Source organism: Pelecanus crispus, chromosome 1 (assembly GCF_030463565.1).
Source record: "Pelecanus crispus isolate bPelCri1 chromosome 1, bPelCri1.pri, whole genome shotgun sequence".
NCBI lineage: Eukaryota > Metazoa > Chordata > Aves > Pelecaniformes > Pelecanidae > Pelecanus > Pelecanus crispus.
Window position 1 is genome coordinate 46851124 of NC_134643.1, and position 23809 is coordinate 46874932.

The 23809-nt window shown below is 36.7% G+C and overlaps 1 protein-coding gene across 1 annotated transcript in view; it reads left to right on the forward strand.

Moving 5' to 3' along the window:
* METTL25 (methyltransferase like 25) overlaps positions 1 to 22624 on the forward strand; it is a gene marked incomplete at its 5' end in the record, with an annotated part of 63308 nt that extends 40684 nt beyond the window's left edge. Inside the window, 6 exons of the mRNA XM_075728115.1 lie at positions 1945 to 1974; positions 3096 to 3169; positions 5661 to 5754; positions 20221 to 20295; positions 20879 to 20950; positions 22526 to 22624. Of these exons, the coding sequence (XP_075584230.1) occupies positions 1945 to 1974; positions 3096 to 3169; positions 5661 to 5754; positions 20221 to 20295; positions 20879 to 20950; positions 22526 to 22624 (444 nt within the window). The remainder of the gene's footprint in view (positions 1 to 1944; positions 1975 to 3095; positions 3170 to 5660; positions 5755 to 20220; positions 20296 to 20878; positions 20951 to 22525) is intronic.
* Between the last annotated feature and the right edge of the window lie 1185 nt (positions 22625 to 23809).

Here is a 23809-nt window from a genome sequence, read left to right on the forward strand (position 1 = left end):
ATACATACTGAAAATTTCAACCACTGTTTCAGTTAGAAGACCACTATTCCTTTCCTCTGTTAATTTTTAATTTCTGGTATCAAGATGAATCACATCAGGTTCTGGCTAGCCTCTGCTGCTAGCTCTGTACCTCCATTATGGAGAACAGCATGCACTAAAGACTCAGTATAGGCTAACGTATCAAGGTTATGTAAACTTGAACTAAGATGGTAATTAAATGCTATCAGGAGAAGGTATAGGAGGACAGTTGTTTAGAATTCATAAGGCTTAAATGTGTTATGCTTGGCAAGGTATAAGAAAAAAATTGTTCCTTTTAGAGATGTTGCTGTAAAACTTATCACGAAAAGTGCTTTCTAAAAGGGATTTGCCTTTTCTCTTTTTCTTGTCAGTGTCATACAATACCAATTCTTCCTCATCTGACACATTAGCTATTTCCTTTCCCATTTCATTTCTTTTGGAAAGGAAAAGTTTGGGCTGTTTTTCAACAATGGTAGGAAGATAAATTTTGTAAGCAAATGACCCCCAAGAGACAGTACTGATCATGCCATATATATCTATTTTAGATTTCACAGAAATCACAGAAATTTGGCAGTTAAAAACTTTTTTTGTTTAACCATTCATGAAAGGCAAAGAGTTCTGTGTCACTAGATACTTCTACTGTTACTATGTTTGTAATTCTCTCTATGCATTTCTCATGACTAGGATTTTCCTTGCCTTCTAGGAGGTACAAGGGAGACAGCGCAGTGCAGCTAGGCACCCATCTTCCTAGGGATAATGGCTGGCTAGGAGAAACTGAGTCTGTTGAGCAATGACACTCAGCATTATTGCTGATGTTCATTATTACATGTCCTTCAAATTGGCTGAAGTGCCATGGGCCAAAGGTTCTAGACAAGAGTTTCCGTTTCAGACCCTTTCAATACATGTTAGAACCCACATCCATCTTCTAAGCAGCAGCACATATATGCTGGTATGAGCATAATGTATAAGCTATAGCTTATACACCAGAAGTCAAAGCTGATAGTCAGCCAAAGCATGAATGGAGGAACTGCAACTACTTGGACCGTGTTTGAAGAACAGTCTGAATGACAACATCAGTTCTAGAACTAGGAGACGGAGAAATGGGTGATTCAGAGGCAAGCAGTCTTATTTGCTGTAGTGGAGTTTGGGGACTAAAGGTGATGATGACCCATAAGTGGTGAGGCATTTCTGGTTTGCTAATTTATTGTGGTGTCAGGTAATTTACTGAATTTTTTTCTTAATTTCTACTATGATCTTTAATACTCGGTTGAAATTTTTATAGGCACAATATCTTTTCAACTGTGGAAAAAATATTTCACACTTCTAATTATTTGTTGTTCTTTGTCACTGTGGATCATAAAAATCAAGTATTCTCACACCTGCATCAGGGTATGAAGAACCTAGTGAAAGATAATGCACAGCATTTTGAACTGCAGTCCCTCTGAAGTTTTTATTTTATTTAACTTTACATATGGAAGTTCAATTTATTTGAATACTAGGGACTAAAAGTATTTAAAGACATTGTACAATGAACTAATATTTATTTTAAAATAGTTGAATATGCAAAGTGAATTATTTGTACTTCGGTAGGAACAGACTCAAGAAAAATGCATTTCTGTTTAGCACTTTCATAGAATGTAATCCTCTGAAATTCTTTTACAATACTAAGAAAAACAAAGAAATTTTGCATGCATCTATTTCCATACAGTTGGTTGTCATTGCTTCTCCTATAAATAAACCAAAATAACAGGAGTGAGCTGATTATGAGCCCCTAAAGGTATTAACACTTTAAAGTGTGCAAGCTTGTGTTATGTCACACCATTAATCTTTTAAGATGTCATCTCCTCTGACTTTTATACAATGTGTTTATAAAATGTTCTGATAAAGAATAAACATACCAGCAATTTAATTCCTTCACTCTTAAAGGCTTTGGAGCGAGTTGCAGTTGGCCAAATGGTAAGTAATATTGTTTATTTTAGCCATTCTAAGATAAAATATGATTTTCCCCCTTGAATGCTCTTAATCCATGAACTTTTATTGAACTTCTGCCTTTCTTCAATCTAAAATACTAGCATACACTATACCAAATCCTGATAGATAGCATATGTCATCATAAAATCACGTTTTTATTCCTGTGATTGTTAGTGAATCTGTTTTCTTTTGACAATTAAGAGTCTGGGAAAAAAGCACGGCTTAAAATTTAAGACATTAAACTACCCATCTTAACTTCTGTCGCTATCTTTCAGCTAATACATAAATTCAGTAGAAATGCCCTTCTGATATCCCTGGTTTGGATCACTCTATCTCAGTGTTTTATCAACTAATGTAAAAATAGAAATTGTTATGACAAAAGCTTAAACCTGTTAGAAACATCATCATTCTCATTTTTAATCCCTGTATATTTTTTTCACTGTGAATACTTTGAATTATTGTTCTGCAAGTTATCCTTTCCGGGGTGGTGGACACCAACTGTGCAAATATTTAAAAGGCAAGGCTGAGAGACCTCTTCTTTCTATATGTAAGCCCACTGACCCCAGTAGTCTTCTACTGTAAATAGATTTTGCCTTGAATTTTTGACTGGCAAGCATTAACTGTTTTTATGCAAACAGATCTTTCATACACAAAGATATGAAGTTTTCAGTGTATTCTGTTTTTATGAGCATAGTACTTTCTGCATGTTTCAGACTACAGTGTATGATGATTCAGCTAGGGAGATTATTCCTTTTGTCTTTAAAACAGTTTAGGTAAATTGTTATATTTATTTTGTATAGTAGGATTTGGATCATGATCAGTACATTTTTCCTCTGTTCTTTTTCCCTCTGCCAACCTTTGAACTTTTACTTCAGAGTTTGGGTTTCTTTTTTTTTCTTGCATTCATGGTTATGTTAGAATCTGACCCAAAAACGTAATTTTAGCTGGATGCAAGAACATTAGTAAATTGTCCTCTTAAACCTGTTATGACTGAATGTAAAGAATACAAGCCAATAAGTAGTTAAGGAAGCCAATACTGGTTTTGCTACCCTGATCTTAATTCAAATGCCAGTTTCAAATCCTTGCTGTTGTAAAATTTTTTGCAGCTGCCTACAGAATCATTGTTTTATCGAGCTGTTCTTCAGGTTATTATAGAAGAAATTTACGGTGTCACCAAAAGGTAGGAAGCTCTGAATTCACAGAATATGAACCAAAGATCTGATTCTTTTCCACCTGTATTCTGTAGAGGAAGTATTTCTGAGAAAGAAGGGTGTAAGAATCAGTCTTATCAGACTGTATATACATATTGGTATTAAAATGCAGGGTACGTTTGTTCATCCTAAATCCACATCACAAATGTATTGCCCTTCCTTTACCCGTAGCTGAAATAGGTCCTTTTTGGTACTGGACACATGGGTAAAACACGTCTTCACCAGAGAACTGACAGCAAATTCACTAAGAAGTCAACCCAGTTCTGGGCTACCCTGTTACGCAGAGGTTCTTGCAGCTTTAATACTGCAGAAATCAAAAAGACATTTCCATTTGTCCTGAGAAAAACTGCTGAAAGCCCAATGGCCAGCGTGGCTGTAAAGAGCTACTTACTGCTATCTATGTTAGCAAGTACCGCGCCCTTGTAGGAATGGATTTGGAGAGCTGGTGCTGAGGACCTGACATCCACACTATACTCTCTTCTGGAGTTGTAGTTGGATTAGATTTTATCTAATTCTGTGGGATGTGTGTGTTAGCACTTGGAGCACATCCAGAAGCACACCCTCCAGTTTAATTTAATTTGAAAATAATCCATTTTTTGAGCTCTGATCCTATTCCACACTGTGAACCACAGCACGGGAGGTGGGCAGAAGCAGAAAATTCACTTCAGAAGTATACTCCTGATCTAAAATAAGTCCTGATGCAGATACCCCCAAGTCTTTTGCTAAACATAGAGCCAGACAGCTTACTCTTCAGAAGGAAACTCCTGAAAGAAGAAATGCTTCTTTTATTTTAGGATTACGTAAAATATAACACATAAAACCATGGCTACTAAATTGTGTGTGAGATAGATGATAATATGTTTCATTTGTTAAAGGAAGCATAATTTGGAGGAAGTAATTAAGATCAGACTTGTGAAATAAAAGCAGTGACTACCTTGGAAAGACTCCCGCCCCCTCTGCCCCCAGTTTCATTGCTGAGCGTGATGTTACATGGTATGGAATATCCCCATGGTCCGTTTGGGTCAGCTTGTTTGGGGACATCCACCATGTCCCCCCACACTTCTTGTGCAGCCTACCCCCTGGGGAGCAGAGGGAGAAAAAGAGAAAGCCTTGACGTTGTGCAATCACTGTTTGGCAGTAGCTGAAACATTGGTGTGTTACCAGCGCTGTTTTAGTCACAAGCGCAAAGCACAGCGCTACGAGGGCTGCTGTGGAGTTAGCTCCATCCCAGCCAGACCCAGACAATATCGGTCCCCATGTAGCTTGTGCTTAAGAGGGCGGATGCAAGACAGCAGATACCATCTTGCAAAGAACGACATGACAGCATCCTCATTAACTGATTTTCAGAGTGCATCAGCACGAATGTTTAAGTGCATGTGAATATTAAATAGGACTGTAGAAATTAATTCTTCCTTTAAAAATAAATGTGACTGTTGATTCCCAGTGAGTGGGGATCCTTGCCAGCTAGGCAGCATTAGAACTGCCACTGAGCAAAGTCTTTCTGTTCACCTCAGTAGATGTTAATCCTGATCCTTAAATAAGGAGAAAGGTGTTTTACTAAGAATAAAGAGGGGAAAAAGTTTTAAACAAAGTTATTTCTATTTAGTATTTCACGAGGGGGAAAGTGTATTTCCTCTTAAGTAATTGAATACTCACAAACAGCTACTGTAGCTGAAAATGTAACTCCTACACTGCACAGCTGGAAGAGGAATTACGTTAAGACCCAGTCAAGGAAGCAAATTCAGACTAACAAAAACTTTGCATGTTGCTTCTCCAAGACTCTTTAAACACAGAGACGAGAACAAATGTAAGTGGCATGTTGGGAATCAGTCATCCTATATGTTTTTTAAGTTTTCATGCATTATTTTAACATGTTTTTTGAAACAACCCACATTTTTGGCGGGCTTCAAAAATAAGCCATTGAGTTGTAAACAAGAGAAAATTCTGGCATCACTTAATGAAATAAAAATTGCGAGGATGAGAACACAAGGTAACAAGCAGAAGTGAAATCTTACTCTAACTTGGCATTTGCTCAGTCCAGTGGTTGATGGTAAATAAATTACAGCAGCATTATAGTAAATTATAGAAGTATTATAGAAGTAATAGAAAGGAAATGATAGAAGGAAATATGTCAGCGGAAATAAGAGTTTTGTCATTCATGTAGGGAAATAAAAATATTAGGGAGAAATTAAAAAGAACCCTTCAACTCTCCAATTTTTAGGTAAAATAATAACTGTACTATAATCGTAGTACAGTTGTACAGTTGCTGTATCTAGAAATTTATTCAAGTATTAGCTAGCTTGTTCTAAGTAAAAGGGGAGAAAGGAAAATTGTTACTAACTTGGCAGTAGTAGCTGATTTATTTCTTCTGAATTAAAAATCTAATTTAAATGAATTAAAAATGTGAAAATTTCTGTTGTTGGATGTACAAAAGCCTGCATCTCAGTGCTGTATTTGCAGTGATCGACATGTTGGAAAAACTTTCTCCAAATCATCCTCCTTCATAGATTATGTCAGAAAGTCTCTGAAAAAGCTGGAACTGGATGATTCAAAGGTGAGTCACTAAATAGAGACTGCATGAAATCCTTATATCCATGTAAGTTCTTGAAGTCAGCACCATAATGCAATGTTTGAGCCATTGAGTTGATTTAGTTTGTATATTGCTGTATAGAGTATTCTCATTCTTATTAACAGAGCCAATCCATGCTTATTTTTATGTATTTACAAAAACCATATCAAAGTTGGAGGTTTTCATGTTTTTGGAAATAGACTTCCATGTATAAATTCTTGAAAATATTTTGTTTTAAAATTACTTTATTCTAAAGACTTTCTATAAAACGAATCCTTTTTTGTACATGGTGCTCATGATCAGAACTTTTTAAAGCCTTTCCGGTATTTATGAAGTTAATCCTACAAATCTCTTTTGAGGCAAAAAAAAAGTAATACATACTCTATTTTATACATGCTGGCATTTAGAGTTAAATATACTTCTCAGATGCCAAGTGAAGCAGGCATGAAGAACTGCTTGCTTGTGCTGAGACTATGCATCCTGATAAAAGTAACTCTTGCACCCTTTTAAACCCAGTTGCAATACTATCCTATGCAAACATGTTGCTTTTTTGTCTGTACTTAAGTTTAAACTGAAAATGTTCCAAAAAAAGTGAATAATGAATCACATAGTAAACACTTTGACTCCTTTTTATTTTCATTTTTTCTGCAGCAATATTTTCTTGATCCCTTTGGACACCTTTTGAAACTGAAAAATGTAATATTGTAGCAAGATAGGCAATTCCATCCATGCAGTGTTTCTCTTACAATTTATTTCCCAAAGTATTTCCAATTTATTTTAGCCTTTAGACAGTCTCCTTAAGTAGCCTTTGAAGATCTTCTCAGCTGCAGCTTCTGTGTATGGAAAGGCCTAATACTTCTTTTTCTTTAAATTCATAAATGTTGAGGATAAATATTAAGATTTTAAAATAACTTTCTTGGAGAGAGAAAAAGAAGTAAATACAAAATTGAGATTTAAACTTATAAAATCTTTTGGAGATTTTTTGGTGTGTTCTTGAGTGTCTTGTCTTAGTACTACAACTGCTAAACTGGTCAACAGATGGCAACATAGCATTAGGCATAGAATATGACTCTGTAAAGATCACAACCACTCTGTGAGAACAAGTTGTGCAATGGAGACACTAGAGAGTGTTAGACCGATTGCTAAAAAAATTTTGTACAACTCAAAGAAAAAAGTAGGAGTGGCAAGTATGTAAAGTATTTAAGGTAAATGTTGTTGTAGTCTTTAGTAAAGCAATGCTTAAAATCTGTAGTCAAAATGTCAAATCGCTTAAAATTTGCCAGGCTCATCAAACCATGAACTGGGAGGAAAATGCAAACCCAAATAAACAAGTAAATGCAAACGACATTGGAATCATCCTTACAACATTAAGAAAAAGGATTATGCCTGAAGTTCACTGTGTTTTAAAAGGATTATATTTAATTCTGTTTGCAAATTGAGGTACCTGTTTGCTTTTCTGGATAAATAGGCACTAACATCATGCATTTACCCCAGCTGAAAGTAACGACTAAAATGGTGTCTTCCTCAGTATGTGTACAATCACCCAAAAGCAATAGTGGGTTGTTTGTGCGATAATCAGTTTAGTAAATCATTGATTAAGGTCTGCTGGTGCAGAGTTGTACATTCTTTTCTTTAAAACCAGTAAGCATAGAAACTTTGTGTCAATATGTCTGACTACAGACACACCGCCTTTTGTCAGAAAGGGTCTGGACAAACGCACGTTGCCCTGAGAGAAAGATATCTGTCAACACTACTTCAAGCTGCATGTGTTTGTGTGGTTGCTAAAGACCTGAGTCAAGTAAATGCTCATTTTTGCTTATATTTCTCCTCATTCTTATGTACAGCTGGCTGCATACTGAAGACCGAATTTTATGCTGATCTAAACAATATTATTTTTTATTTCCCAGCTATGTTGACATTTGCAGCAGCACAAAACCGTGCTATTTTGATACTACTGAGAGGAAAGTTGTTACTGCTCCCTCAACAGTGGTTCTGACACTGCAGTTTTCATGGTGGAGTCAGCACTACATTTACACAATATTGGAGAATGTGCTAAATTCCTCTCTTCAAAAAAAAATACTTACATAGCTAAAAATGTGATGAAGCCTAAACATTTGCTTTCAAAGACAACAAAAATCAAAGAGAAATTTATGCAGAATTTGTTTTCTAGCTCTGTTTTTAAAAATGAACAAAAAAGCAGCTGTACTGCATAGCCCAACTGTCTACTCTGTCTCCAGCAGTGGCCAAAAACTATTGCCTTGGGAAGAACACAAGGCAAGAGGAAGCATGTGTAAAGGATACTTCCAGAATAATCCAAAACGCGCCTGTCGTTCACAAAAAAAGGAGGCAATCATCGTCTTCATGCATAAATTTATTTAGGTGCTATTAAAAAAAGAGCTGAAACGTAGCAGTGTTGTGTATGTAGTACAGAGAACTGTGAGAAAAAATTGTTTGCTTTACAATTTTATTTTATTACATTATATATATATACTCGTAATTATTACAATTACGAGTCTCTGCTTTACATGTGCAAAAATATTTTTTAAAAAACGTATGTCAGAACACTGCGAGTCTCAGGTCTTTCACTATGCTTATCAGAAAATTGAAGAGAGTTTAATCTCTGCATGATCATAAATGGACTGTTAAGTAGAGGGGTAGTGGCACTAAGTTTTTAAGAGTCACTGCCAGGGTTTGGTACCTTGGCATGTGTGATAAAGTCATGGGTGTTTTTGATCACTGTGGCTGAATCGGGGCTGTGGGACACAAACATCCTTCCAAACTCCCGGTGCATGATGAGCACCACGGCTGCTTCCTTCAAACACACCCATGCCTCTCTTCCTGATCAAGGGGTAGCCCTGGTGGAATTCGGTCATTTTCCAGTCTGGACAAATGTGGAGGCAGGATAAAGAGAACAAGGGCTTAAGACACCTAACTTGCCTTGATACTCATTTATGTAAGTATGTGCCTTTTGCTAAATGTAGAACTGCTGAAGACTCTTATCAGGTATAAATATCCAAACAGTAAGTTAATTTTTGCTATTGTTTTTCAGTAAAGATAAATTCTTTAATCCTGCCAATTCTTCATGCGAACAAGCCTCTCTGCCTCTTTCATTTGTGAAATAGATGTGAAGATCTTTGCTTATTTGAAGTAAGAACCAGACCCTTTATGACAAGATAGTCAATCAGAAGTGAGTTAGAGTGAGACAAAATAGTAAAATATTTTTTCTACAAAAAAAAAGTAGCATTTATTGATCACCTAGGGCCATTCATTGTTACAAGTTACTGTTCAGGGACTGAAATTTCCTATTACCTTAGTGAAAATAATTTCCTCTGTTGTGTTTCTTTTCAATGTGGAAGAGCCTGTCAAGTCCAGATTACACACTGAGATGCAAATGAACTATTTTTTTCTACCTTTTGGTACAGGATCATTCCTTTCACACACCTCTCCACCTCAGTAGTAAAACTGAGACATACACCATGACTACTGAATGTCTGACAAAATATTCTCATTTTGTGAGGGCAGAGAGAGGTCTTTCAGTGTGAGCTTGATGCTTCACAGGTATGGTTATATTGCTTCTAGCTTCAGAACTAATGGAATTGCTTTGTGGGCCATGGATACCTGCACAGGGCTTCAGTAATTGGTCAAGATACACACCAAGGCAGTATTTTATTCCTGGTTGTTTTCTTTGTCATAGCTCCCTGTTCCTATACGCTCCGTGTTGTATGGGCAGAAAGTTCAGTGTCGTATAGATATGGGAGAAATTCTTTCTGTCAGATGATTTCTATTCCCTTTTATTCACTGTTTTACCTAATTTAACATGAATGTGGGACTCTCACTCGAGAGAATGAAACGTTCATCCCTGTTCTTTCTCTTGGAGGAGCTGGCCACTCTTACACTTGTTAGCCTTGCTTCTTTCAAACAGCAAGAGCAGTTGCTCCTTCCTCTTCAGCAGAACATGTTTCCGCTCTGTTTGTAGCTGCCTTGCAGATGGATTTAAAACAAAGCCTCTTTATTAATACTTGGTTTATTAATTATTAATATTTGGTTGCTGCTTAAGACAATAAGTGCTACAAATGGCATTGCCACAGCAAAAACTCCTTGTATATGTATTTATGCATTTCTAGAGTCTTTGAAGAAAAAAACCCAAAACTGGCTTAAATTGCCTGGTATCCTGTACTTATTGGCATAGGTTAGCCAAGATCTTTCACAGGGCCTGGCTTTAAGGTGATTAAAGGGAGAAAGTGCTTACAAGGCTAAGGCCTGGATGTGTGTCTGGCAGACTTTGTGATCTATGACCCAGCTAGGATCCATTTCTGCTGGTAAGCGAGAGCCTCAGCGGGTGGAGCTGTTTAACAAAGAGAAGCTGGCCAGGATTCATGTAAAGTGCAGTCTGGGAATAAGGAGAGAATGCTATTTAATGCCACGTCCGATTGCAGGAAGATATACAGGCCTGGAAACACTCCTGACACATCTGCAAAGAAAAGCTATTAGTCACTTTGATTTCATCTCCTGCTATATTCACACTATAGTTACTGCTATGGGCTAATAGCATATAAGGTAGTTACTTTGTCTTAGTCAAAATTCTTCACAAATCACTTAACCCTTTCAGATGTAGACATATGCTGGGGAGATACAATAGCAATTTCAGAGGTAGGGTCACCCTAAGCTTTCACACACAGAGAGAGGTTTATGTGCCTGTCAGTGAGCACGTCGTTGCAGATTTACTTGGTTTTGTTTAACCGAGCTTCCAAGTCTCCTGTGACTGGTGTTTCTCAGTTTTGAACAGTCTAGTGTCTGCACATAACCTGAAGTTGCAGGGGCTCTTCCCCTGGAAAAAGTCATTTATTTGGTGGGTGCCCCATCTAACAACCTGAGATGAGATCTGCAACAATAAGCAGATGGTTAATGCTCAGTTTCTACCATCCCCGTCTGCTCTAACCCTGACCAGACTTCTTAAAAACAGCTGCTGCCCATTTGTCTTTTTCTGATCCTGTGCTTCAGGTAGAGCATCCCAAAAAGATTTACAGCTGTCAGGTCTCAGCCAGTGGGTCAGTAAAGGGCACTAGACCCTTCTGTGAGGCGTTGGAACCATCACAGTAGCATTTACATTAATAACACAGTAAGAGAAACTCATGTCCTGTAAAAAGCTCGTTTATCATCTTAAGTAATTTAAACAACTTTGATATCTGATATATTATGTCTAGCAATGTCAGACTCAAAATATTGCAAAGCCTTGATGTAGCTATGTACCTAAATTTAGATATAAGGCATATCTTCCTGTATATTCTGCAAAGTTATGTATTTAGAAGTATATTTAATTAAATAAATGTGTCAGTGCTTTCTAATGCTTTCTAGTGCTTTCTGTGGTTGGACCGGATGATCTTAAAGGTCTTTTCCAACCAAATGATTCTATGATTCTGTGATTTCTCTACAGTAACCAAGACTTTTAGGTTTATTTATAATTAATAATTACTTTTAGGTTTATTTCTAATTAATAGTTAATAATTAATTTTATATAATTTTGTCTTATTTTTATAAGAATCTCTGAAATTGTCACACATCATTCATTTATACAGTAATCTTTTTCCTATAGCAACAATGCCTGCATTTTTAATACAATTAAATAAGTTCAAATATATCTGAAATACATTGGGCTTTCTAGTTCAGTTTTACTGGAATACATAAGTGACTTCTCTTTGTTACATTGACTTTGTGTTTTTGCGAACTCCAGAGTATTTAATTTTGAGTGGTAAAACTGGTAGATAATACAGAAATCAGAACGTATGTGAAAATAATTTTCTTTCACTAATTGGTCATTTTTTGTCAGACAATTTTTTTTTCTTATGTCTTTGGACACTTTTTGTAAAGTTAGTATGAATAGTTGATATATGTTTCATATAGCAGTAATGACTTTTTTAAAACAGTGATAATTTTTAAGAAAACACAAGAGCATACATATGTGACTTTTTGCTTTCATTTTGATGAAGCAAACACCTAACAATAACATTAGCATACATGTAAAGCCCAAAAACTAAGTAGCTGACCTGAACGATCTCTCAGTGCTATAACTATCAAGTAAAAAATAAAGTCAAAGGTCTGAAGTTTTTAATACAGTAATAAAAAACCTAAGTCTGTTAATTTTTTAAAAAATAAAATAAAGATATGTTAATTTCAGAAATAACTGGGTTTACACTTGGAGCATAAGTATGGTTGTATTGAAGGTTTCAGTGATTTAGAGCTGCAGGTTTAATATATGTATCCTTTTTATAATTGCTCAGATGGGAGAGTGAACATGGATTAAGGAGATGTCTTCTCTTATTTTAAGATAAGGCAGTTACTCATGTTAGCTAAATCTATATTTAATATAATGGGCTCAGTCCTGAATAAATTTTCAGCAGACATAAATTATGCTGTGCTTGCTTGCATTTATTTATATGATAATAGTGCTCTTTTTAAAATTAACACAAAAATAGTTCCAATTTGCTGTGTTCAGATTCCTGTAGTATTAGATAGAAACACTTTAGTTAAAGCACTGCAAAGCCAAGAACTTGAAGATGGGACTTTCAGAGACTCCTGCTACGAGAATTAGGTGTCCTGATCACGTAAATGCTTTGTGAAAATGCGGTGGCAAATGTACCTTGCAGATAGCTTCACAGTGAGTGGCTGGGAAAATGTTTGGAAACACCTCTTGAGTTTCCTGGGATCTGTCCCTAAGATCATATATTGCCCCTTTCCAGACCAAGCCAGAAGCCATCTGCCAAGCCTTTACAAACTCTGTAGTCCCTCTGAGGAACATGCAGGTGGAAGCCCTGTCCCCCCCATGCTGGCTCTCAGTCCAGCCTGTGTCATGAGCTGTCCTGGTCTGAGTCCTTAATCATGTTCTACTCATGTAATGGTGAATAGGCTTTGAGGATATTCCTTCCCATTTCCACACCTGCGCTTCTCGTACAATACCGTTTGGGATTTATCGCATATATTTCCTAGTTTGGCCCTACACCAGCTGTGCTTCAGATGTTCTAATGATCTTCTGATCCATTGAACTTGAACACAACTATGACAAAATACGCTGAACAGAATGTTATGCATGGTTTTTCATAATTTTAAACCATATAATTAAGAGGCACTGTGCTCTGTACACATCATTGACAAGCAATGTTGGGATTAAATGAACAGGTGAGCCTGGGACAAGATAAAAAGCTTCTGTCCTTATGGAGCTTGTTAGGATAAGTTGCATTACAGTATTTAGAAAGCTGCACTTTTTTAAAACTATATGTTTGGGCAGTTACATCCTTCCTAGAAAATGCTTAATAAGGTTTCCATGACCATTTGAGAACATCCTAAAGTAATAGACTGATATTTACTTCTTCCACTTTTAATACAGGTGACGTTCAAATTTTTGCAGGCAAAAGTAGTTTTTCATATGAATTTCTGATTTACTGTCTTTACAAGATTTTGACCAAAGGAGCATGGCATTCTCTAAACCTATCCCAAAGGACTAGCTGAGTGAAGAATTTCTAAGTTTAAATTCAGCACCAGTATGAACTTGTTGTGGTTTAGCCCCAGCCAGCAGCTGAGCACCACGCAGCCGCTCACTCACTCCCCCTACCCCGATGGGATGGGGGAGGGAATCAGAGGAGTAAGAGTGAGAAACACTCCTGGGTTGAGATAAGAACAGTTTAATAATTGAAATAAAGTAAAATAGTAATGCTAATAGTAACAGTATAATAATGATGATAATAATAATGATACACGAAGCAAGTGATGCACAATGCAATTGCTCACCACCCGCCGACCGATACCCAGACAGTTCCCGAGCAGCGATCGCTGCTCCCCGGCCAACCCCTCCCAGTTTATACACTGAGCATGACGTCATATGGTATGGAATAGCCCTTTGGTCAGTTTGGATCAACTATTCTGGCTGTGCCCCCTCCCAGTTTCTTGTGCACCTGGCAGAGCATGGGAAGCTGAAAAGTCCTTGACTAGCATAAGCAGTACTTAGCAACAACTAAAACATCAGTGTGTTATCAGCATTCTTCTCCTACTAAATCCAAAACACAGCACTATGCCTGCTACTAGGAAGAAAACTAACTCTATTCCAGCCAAAACCAGGACAGAACTCTGTAACCAAATATAGTTCTTACACTTCCTAAACTTAAATGGCTGAATATGTTATTCATTTCTCATCTGTAATGTTTCTCAGTTTCTGAAAATTGAGCCTTAACTACAGAATTACTAGTGGCAAATTCATAATTAAAGTTTTAGTGTGGTGTGCTATTTGAGATACCAATGGGATAAACCAATTTTGGTTTCAAATAGATTTCTTGGAAGAATGCTAAATGCCACCAAACTGTTTTCTGAGAACTTGGTGGGTTTTGTGATGGTCTTTTTTTTTTTTTTTTTTTCCCCATTTCTGTCAGCTAAATTGCATTGAAAGAAGCTACTTTCTTGGAACTGAAATATTATTAAGGTAGACGACACTGTTGCTACTGTGAAAAGAGTGTGACTGGCTCTTTTGCTATGACAAAACATTTAAGAGCACCTTCCCCCCCTTCTTTGGCATTTGTCCATGTCTTTTAAAAACATCATTGCACTGTGTTCTGTTATGAAGTTAATAAAATGCCCATGTTGACTTAATATGTTACAGCCCTCATCACTTTAATCCTCCCAAACTACCGTGTTATAGGAAGTCAGCCAGGGGTGGTACTGAAAGAGATAAAGATACATCTTGTAACCAGTGGTGCAGTAAGATTGTGCCACCTATCCTGTGGGATCTGCACTGGATCTTCCTGAGCTTCTGCTGATCATGTAACTCATCCTGTTTCCATGCTTACCCGAAAATTTGAATATTGATATAATGTGAACCAATGATCCATGTGCTGAATGAGGAAAAAATGCAGCCATCATTTTGGTCAGTGTTTCATACAGGACAGTTATTTACAACAACTTATCTCGGTAAGACAGAGAAGAGGACATTGGGTAAATGGAGATGATGTGCTTCTTTTAGCTTACCATGGAGTGTCCCGTGACTTGTAATATCTCCTCAGCAGCGACTGGTGAATATCATAAAATGCAGCTGGCAAATGAAGGGAAGTAAGAGGAAGAATATAATTGTGTGGCTTAATTTTACTGTTGTTTTAAAAAGCGTTATAAAACCACATACTTAAGACTGGGGAACTGTCAGTAGTGAAACTGCATAATACATTAAGACATGAACTAACCTGAATATATACAACTATACTGGGAACTGAAAAGGAGAATTTTTGCAGAAATTGGGAGAGGGACTTTTAACCTACCCCGCAGCAAATTCATTGTTGATATCTTTAAATGACAGTGAATACCTCAAACTGGTGCAGTCTTTGCTAGGATTATTTCTAATTTTGATGCTTTTTATTTTGTGTAGCCATTGGGCAAACATGGAGCCAAAGCCAAAACAATACTCTCTGTTTTCCCATGAATTCTAACACGGCAATTAACTGAGTCTGAACAGTCAAAAAATGAAGGTACTAAATGAATTTGCACACTTAATGCATTTTGCAATTGTTGAAGAGTTGCCTTTCTCAACTATTTTCTTGGACAGAAGGAATTTCAGCTCACAGATTTCCTGGTTCAGTTTTTTGTTAGGGAAATATTGAATGAAGGCTCAGGTAACACTTGTATTACAGTCTATAAATTATATGTGCATAATGCTGTTTTCAAGTGTAATTGTTTTTCAAACAGACAAAATACTAACCCAATTATGGTAGCCTAATGTTTTAGTCTGACAAGGAATCTTAAACGGTGTGACTTGTACTTCAATTAGATATAATTCTAAATAATATAGATTGCATTCATTTGAAATGCATTTTAAATGAAGTTTGAAATAAACAAGTTTCTCACTAATTACATTAACTTTTACATTATTTTACACTACATTACATTACATTATTTTTAACTACCTTAGACATGGGAAAATTGTAAAAAGTTGCTGTATGGTACGGTCTCCCAAGTACTTTGAACTGATCTAAGACACTGCTCTGCTAAAAGGGTTGCCTTGCTGCTTTCTGGTACTCTTGCTAGTGTTCACAATAATGCTGGTACAAGAAGAGACAGGAAACATGGAAAAGTGCAGTCAGTGCCAGGCAAAGCGGTCCCTTTGAGGCAGCAAAGAGGAATTACATCTGTTTAAACAGACTGTGGAACAGCATCCTTAGGCTCTGGCTCTCTTCTGTAGGGTATGTGCAGCACTGGACAGTAAAAGAGACTTTCATTCAGTCAAAATACTCTTTAGTCTAGGGAAAGACGCAACTCTGGAAAAAAATACTCTCTGGAGAAATTTTAAGTATGGTATCAGTAATTGTCATCCACCTTGTGCCTGAATGTTTTCTTTTCAGCCTGTGCTGAGTCAGCGTGTTTGTGGGATTGCAGCCCAACTCGGGTGTGCTGCGGCGTGTGGTGTCTCACGTGCTCTCAGGGCTCCGTTGGCAGTCTCCTGGTGTTCACAGCAGATGAGTCTGCCCTATGGTAGAGTTTTAGTGCCACCCTCAGCATATGGTACAGTTATAACTAGGCCAGTTACGGAGACCTTGCTGCCCTCTAGTTCATCTTGGTTGTTTCAGCTATTTTAGCCACCACACCAATCCACAAAGAAATTAGTTTGAAAGAAAGCATGCACTACCATCACAATGCAAAGTGACCAGGTGCTTTTGTTCACAACATGGGAAAGACCAGGAGACACTGTACCTGAATCAGCAAAGAAATACTGGCCAAAACCTCTCTGTATGTATTGAAGCTTACTTGAATATCAGTAGCATAAGCTAGATCTTTGAGTCCAGAATCATTGTTAAGAATACTGCATGATATATGCGTTTGAGTTTTTTCATGCGTTTTCACTCAGGCCATAAATTCATAGTATCAACGTCATAATGTAAGAAAAAACTTCAATGCATGGATTTAAAGAAATTTTTTTTGGATACACAAATCTGTGTCAACCCTGCATAGAGAACAGTTGCACGCACAACTCTGGTGGCCAACTGGAGCTTGCTTTGCACGTGTAAGTACCATTCTGTTCCTGAAAGTGCAAGCGATCTTTAACTCCTACTTCATCTTGGAAGGATAGCTGAAGATTGTGTTGGGTACCTCTTAAGGACTGAAGCTAGGTGGCAAGCTGTTGCAGTTTCCAGCAAAGCCAGTGTTATCTGGGTTTTGGTCATCTTCCAATAAATTGACCACATAGCTAGCTACCAGGTACCCTTTTCATCCCCTTTTCTATCAATGCTTTATGGTGGACGCTTTCTCTCTTTTCCAGCTGGACTGTTGCATTGAGGTGGTTCACCCACCAAACTTTTAATTGAGGTACAGTTTGGAATAGTACCTAATCAATCCATGACAGCAGGATGCATTCAGTCGGAATGTGTAGTAAGCAAGGAGGGAGTGGGCTCAGTACTTGAGTATGGCAACATCCAAGAGACATTTTTGACCCAGATTTTTGTTTTCCAAACATTTCACAGCTTGTTTTCTTTTCGTTTGAATGCTTCATGTTGAAAAATGGAGAACAAAAGGAAGCAAAAGCAGAAAGGTTTCATGATCACATTTTTACAAATGCAGATCTTTGTATTTTAATTCGAAATAGCCCGTAATTTCAAAAATCCATTATACTAAAACCCTTTTAATTCTCAGTTGAAATGAAAAGCTTGTAGGGCAGAGGTTAAATAAACTATTTTGTTTATCTCATGACTGATATATTTTAGTTGGTTTGGCTGTTTAGAGGGGAAGAGAAAAACAAACCCTCAGATATTTGCACAGCTTTACTGAAAATAAAATAACAAGACCAAAAAAGTCCTGTTAGTCCACATTAGTACTGCCAGATTGGCTACTCAACCTTGCCTCTGTAGTTGGGAAAAAGTACTTTCTAAATTAAAAAAATAAGACTGAAAGACTACAAAAGTTCTTCTAACCCATCCTCTTGTTTTAAGGCAGAGTTAGAATTTTGTGTCATTCCTGAAATATATTTGCCTAATCTTTTTAAAGCTTCCTGTGAAGGAGACTGAAAACCTCCCCAATCCTTAATTAACCTCAAAGAGAGAAAGTATCTTCAGGGTTTTGGCTGATTTTTTTTTTTTTTGCTGCAATGCAAGCCCATTAGTTCTTATCTTACCCACTGTAGACAGAGTGAACAAACTGTTCCCTGCTTCTTTGTGGTAGCCTTGTAAAAACTGTTATTATGCCCACTCTCAATTTTCTCTAATTTAGCCTGATCAGTTCCAGTTCTCTCAGTCTTTCTTCATAGGTCATGTTTTCTAGATCTCTGATCTCTTTCCTCTCTCAGGGCTTTTCCAGACAGTTCATTTCTTTCTTTGAAATCTGATGCCCAAAAATGGAAGCAGTATTCCAGCTAGAGCGTTGCCACTGCCAAGCAGAGTTGAAGGATTACTTCCTGCACTTTGCAGGCTGCTCTCCCATACATGTCACAGAATGGTGATTGCTTTTTTTTGCAGTAGCGCAACTGTGACTCTTGCTCAGCTTGTGAACTGCTATATCTTCCAGACTGTTCCCCATCCTGAACAGCTGATTATTTCTGCCTGAGTGTAGTCCCTTCTGCTTTTCTGTACAGCATTTCAAGCTTCTTTTCTAAGCAATGCTTCAATTTCTGAAAATTATTTTAAGTTCTTGCAATGCCTTCCTGTTGCACATTTGCAGACTTAGTTAATGCGGTTTCTGTTCTGTCATCTGAGTTCTTAATGAAAACATTGCATTTTGTAATGGACCTCCAGCCAGCAGGTCTTTTCAGTTGTTCAGAGACTCATTAATAACTACTTTCTGGTTACTGTCATTCAAACAGTTTTCACTCACTTTATAATACTTTAATCTAAACCTCGTTTCTTAAATTTCCTTGTGAAATTGTTTTGTGAAATGGTGTCAAAAATCTTGCTGAAATCAAAATATATGACAACCAGTTGGTTTTTTGCTGTCATGAATCCTTTCACCCTCCTTACAAGCAAAGTAGACTGACTTGTGATTTGTTCGTGACAAATTCATCTTGACTATTACTTACCTGTTTATCTTTCAGTGTTTTTAAATTCTTTACTTGTTCAGGTTTTTTCAGTGCATTGAATTTGAACTGACTGCTCTATAATAAGACATACATCTACTAGCTGTCTGACATACCATCTTTGAGAACTTCTCAGTGACAATGAGTAATAGTTCTAAGGTCACTTCATTCCCTTCTTGGCTGTCCTCAGATGAAGTTCATAATACATACCTGATTTGAAAACTTGTAATTTGTGGAAATGTTCTCTAGTTTGTTTCCCCATTTCAGGCTGAGATTTTACTTCTTTGCAACTGGATTAGCCACATGCTCTCAAATAGCTCTTCTAATAAAAGTGTGCAAAAATGTATTAAACACTTCAGCTTTCTTAGTCTTTTGTCAGTATTGTTACTTTTCTGCTAAGTTGTGGACTAGCTCTTTCCGCAGCCACAACAGAGTAGCCATACTGCAAACTCCCAGTACTGAAGAAGTATATGAGGCTCTTTCAGCTCCATTCTTCCCAGCAGCCTCCATCACCAGTAACGTTGCAAACCTACTTCCCACTCCTCTGACAGGTTGCTTAAGTGGGCAGCTGAACTGTCTTCTTTAGCATCCAGGACTGTGGACAGCAGAAGAGTAGAAACATCATGACCTTTAAAACCTGGAAAATGTTATGGTCTGGCTGCCCTGTAAAGAAGGTGCTTTGTGAAGAGCAGTTATGGTCATCGCTCTAGCAACCTGAGGTGGCGCAGTGGCCACTAAGGGTTGAAAAAGGAAGGGGTTTGGCTTTGTCAGCTTCTTGAGCTGCCTTTGTATCGAATTCAGCCCCAAATCACAGCATTTACAGTCATAGTGGCAGTGCTGGCAATGTTGCATCAGGTCATTGGGAAAAGAAGAGGGGAATGTGTAGCAGTTCAAAGTAAATAGAGAAAGTTTTACTTTAAAGATGGGCAACTTGTGACACAGAGAAACAAAGTATTATTTCCAGGCTCTGATAGTAGGTTTTGTAATGTGAAATACCATCCAGGAGTCCTGACTGAAGCATGTTACTCTCGCACCAGAATCCACTCCTCAGCTATTTAAATAAATCTCTTGGGGATGGGGATGAGTAGGGGACAAGATATATGGGAAAGGAAATGAGAATGTTATCTCCACTTTGCTGTGTAATACTCATTTAAGAATGGCTAGAGCTTTCTGAATAATGAATGTATCTCCGTATTTCATGTCATTGCAAAATGCTGTCTGAAGAACAGTTCCGGTAAATGAGAACTGAGAAACTACTATTAGAAAATTATTATAAACCTTAGGAAAGTGCTAATTTCTAAAACAAAACATTTCATTTTGTAGTGTGACTTTCAAATAGGAAAAATATTTCATTTTAAAGTTCTCTTGAAAAAGTAACTAGAATAACTCTGATATCTTTTTTTTTTTTTTTTAATCCCTTGCAGCTCCCAGACAGCTGTATAATGGATTACTATGAAAAATACAAGCACAGGATGAATGAGCTTGAAGCATTTAATATGGTAAAAGTTATAGGATTAATACTATTACTTTGTATATATGTGCTAGTCTAGAACAAAGCCCTGTTAAGTTTTATGTGGAGGTGGACTGTCTTATGCTGTGGTATGCAATCTCAAAAACAAAGCAGCTGCCCCTTCCAAACTTTGGAGCATATCCTATTCCAAAACTATATTAGGTGTCAGTAAAATAATAAAGCGAACACATGGAAGATTCTTTTTCAAGAGGGACTATTACCCTGGAAAATGAAATGTCAGTCTCCTTTTAAACCTAGACTGGTCTCCATGCAGTTATTTCATAAAAATTCTTTTTATTAAAATTCATTATTTCCCTCTTTAAAATTGTTCTGCTTCACATAATATCATTTTCTTGTTGGGCAATGTCTCAAACCCAACTAAATAACATAGTTTCCTGGCTTTATGGCATTCCATGTATTTCTGATCTTTAATTAATCTGTTTTGAAGCTGTCCATCCCACTGGGAAAATTGGCAAGGTGACATTTGTAAGTGTACATTCGGAAGTGTAACCGTTCGGAAGTGTACTGGCTTTCCTTCCCAAAATCATTATAGTATCTAATCTTTCTTTCAGTTGAAGGTTGTTCTGGCTCCCTGCATAGAAGTTTTGATACTTCTGGATCGTCTTTGTTACCTCAAGGAGCAGGTATTTTTGCATTGTATTTTATGATACCTAAAGGCTACATCAGTGAAATGAGACTATTTCAGCCAATTTATTACCGCACAGATGAAAAGTCTCTGTTGCAGAATTATTATTCTTATCATATTTGCAAAAGTGTAAGCATTCATTCCATTTAGTATAAACATATGCCCAGCAGATGTTTTTATTTTCAGCAAAGCAGCAACAGTAAAGTTTATGTTCTTTTAATTGTATGGTAATTACTAGTCAATAGACAGTAAAAAATAAATTAATTAAATATGCAACAAATCTCATTTTATGCAACATATTGAGATATTTAATAATTAAAAAGAATATTGGAAATGCTAAACAAACATTGTGCTGTACATGCTAGAGCGTCCAATGAATATGTTTTAGAACATATAATTCAAGAAATTTTGAATTGGGTCCAAAATGTTTATGATTTCCTTTTATTGTTTCTTAATTAAGATCAATGATGAGAGAGGGTGCACTTTTTCCAACTGTATGGGTCAACTGAGGTACATTTGACTAACATACAACCTGCATATATTTTACAAGTATAGACCTGGGATATAATAAGCAAATGCTACTACATTTACTCCATAATGATTTATATTACAGTGTTTCTTCTAACACTAACTTTGAGCCTGGCCTGATTAACTCAGAAGCAGCAGTCATACTTTCTCTGCACCAGTAAACATTTTTTGGACAAATAATAATTTGCTAGGAGGAAATGGTAGCGTCTTCCAGCTTCTGCTCTGGGCCACGGTCAAAATAAAATTTTAAAATAAAGTTTAAACCTATTCATGTGAATAGCTCTGTTTTTCCACCATAAACTTTTCATTTTAACAGCTCCATTTTATCATAAGTAAAAATTCACTTTATTCTCTGCCACAGTGTACTTGGAACAACTGAGTTGTAGTAAATGTATGCTTTTGTTCTAACTGGTATTTTTACAGAGAGGCAATTTGAAATATTTAAATAATGATGTATTTTCCCAAATGCCAGCCAGTTATAAATCACAGAGATCTATACGATTTCCACAACAGGAGATCAGACTTGCTGCATTTAGCACTAATTTACCTTTTCTAAATGTAATATATGCATTGATTTAATCTTGTACTGGTTGATTCACAAAATGTGTTTAGGAAGAAAAAATAGAAATGATAAAAGCCATATGCAACATGAAGACCAGATCCAGCTGGCCTTATTCATTTGAAGTCAGTTAATTAGCTTCAGTAGTAGAATGTGCTGCATAAAATGAGTAGGACTTGATCCTTAATTTCTTTGCTCTAGTTCAACTGAAAAAAAAGCTTTATTGGTGAAGGGGGTGGTAAGCTGTCATTTGATAGTGCCAGAAATAATTTAATGTCTTTAAAACACATCCTGGTTTGGGTATCCTTTTTTCTCAACAAACTGTCTGTGATTTTCCTGTTAGGTAAGTGTTTTATCTGCTTTGCATTAAGGATAATTTTAATTTTTTTTTTTCAATTTTGTATTTCAAAATGTAGACCTATTACCATATCTTAGCTTTTAAGTCAAACACATTTTTATGTACTTCAATCACATATCATTTTACAGGACAACATTGCCTGGTCTGGACTTGTGAAGTTATTTGATCCCGTGAAATCCCCCAGATGCTATGCAGTTATTGCTCTGAAGAAACAGCCATGTTTTTAAGTGGAAGCAAATTGCTGATAGGTTGAAAGCTCTGAACTGATACTGCTGTTTCCTCACTTTTATTCTGTTATTTTTAATTGATTCCTCAAGTACACTGACTGTTTGCTTTTCAGCTGCAAAAGTAAAAAGTGCAATGCCTGTTTGAATCATGAGAAATAAATATCTCCTTTATAAATACCATTGCTTCCTTATGTCAGTTATTAAGCAGTGTTGACCATCTGGCTTTATTATAAAAGTTATGACCTGTATTATGTGATTATTATTTAAAAATAATTTTTACGTTTCTTCTTTTTAAGGCATTATACTATGTATCAATACCCATTCTCTTGATATTTCTAATCACAAGATCATACCTTCTCAATTTTTAGCAGTGGCTGGCATCAGCAGTCTCAGACTAGCCTCGCCACCTTCTTTTCTGGATTCAGATGGTTCACAGTATAAACAGAAAAATAACCTGCGCTGTGAACAAGAGGTTCGTAGACTAAATAGGATCTTTGTACTTCCCTGTTCTCCAGGTCACCAGAACCAGCTTATTTACAGAGAAACCTAGGAGAGGCAAGATAGTAACTACCTGCAAAGAGCAGTTTTGTATCAACTCCTCCTTCCTTCAGGCATGTTCCTGGCATGCACTTGTTTGCCTGCCACTCTAAAAGAAAAAAATGTGTGTGCTCTAATCCAGTGGGAGATTTCCCAGTGCTTAAGAATCAGCTGCCCTGCTGGAGTTCACTCTGTAATCCTTGGGTTTTATCAGAAAGCTATTATCTGGCCCAAATGTGTTGGGTATAAATACTTTGGTACCCAAGTGAATTGAAACTTGCTAGGCGGTTTCTCGTTGGCCGTACTGCATTCATGAGTGGGAAATTTATTTGTTGATGCATTTATCTCAATGGGTTGCCTAATTAAACTTGCAGATTTTCCATCAATTAAAAAAAGAGAAAAGTTTCTATTCTAAGTCCTAGCGCTTTTATTAGAATTTTCCAGCATATATAAAACATAATTAACTACCACTGCACAGAAAAAAGGACAACAAATAAGTAATAAAGTACAGCATTAAAGAAAAAAAAGGGAGAATGCAACTTTGGTGGGCAGAAGTTGAGAATAACAGAAAATATTTTTATATTAATTGTATAGGGATAGTAATAGTCATGGGAATCAGACTGAGATTCAGATGTGAGTAGGAACAAA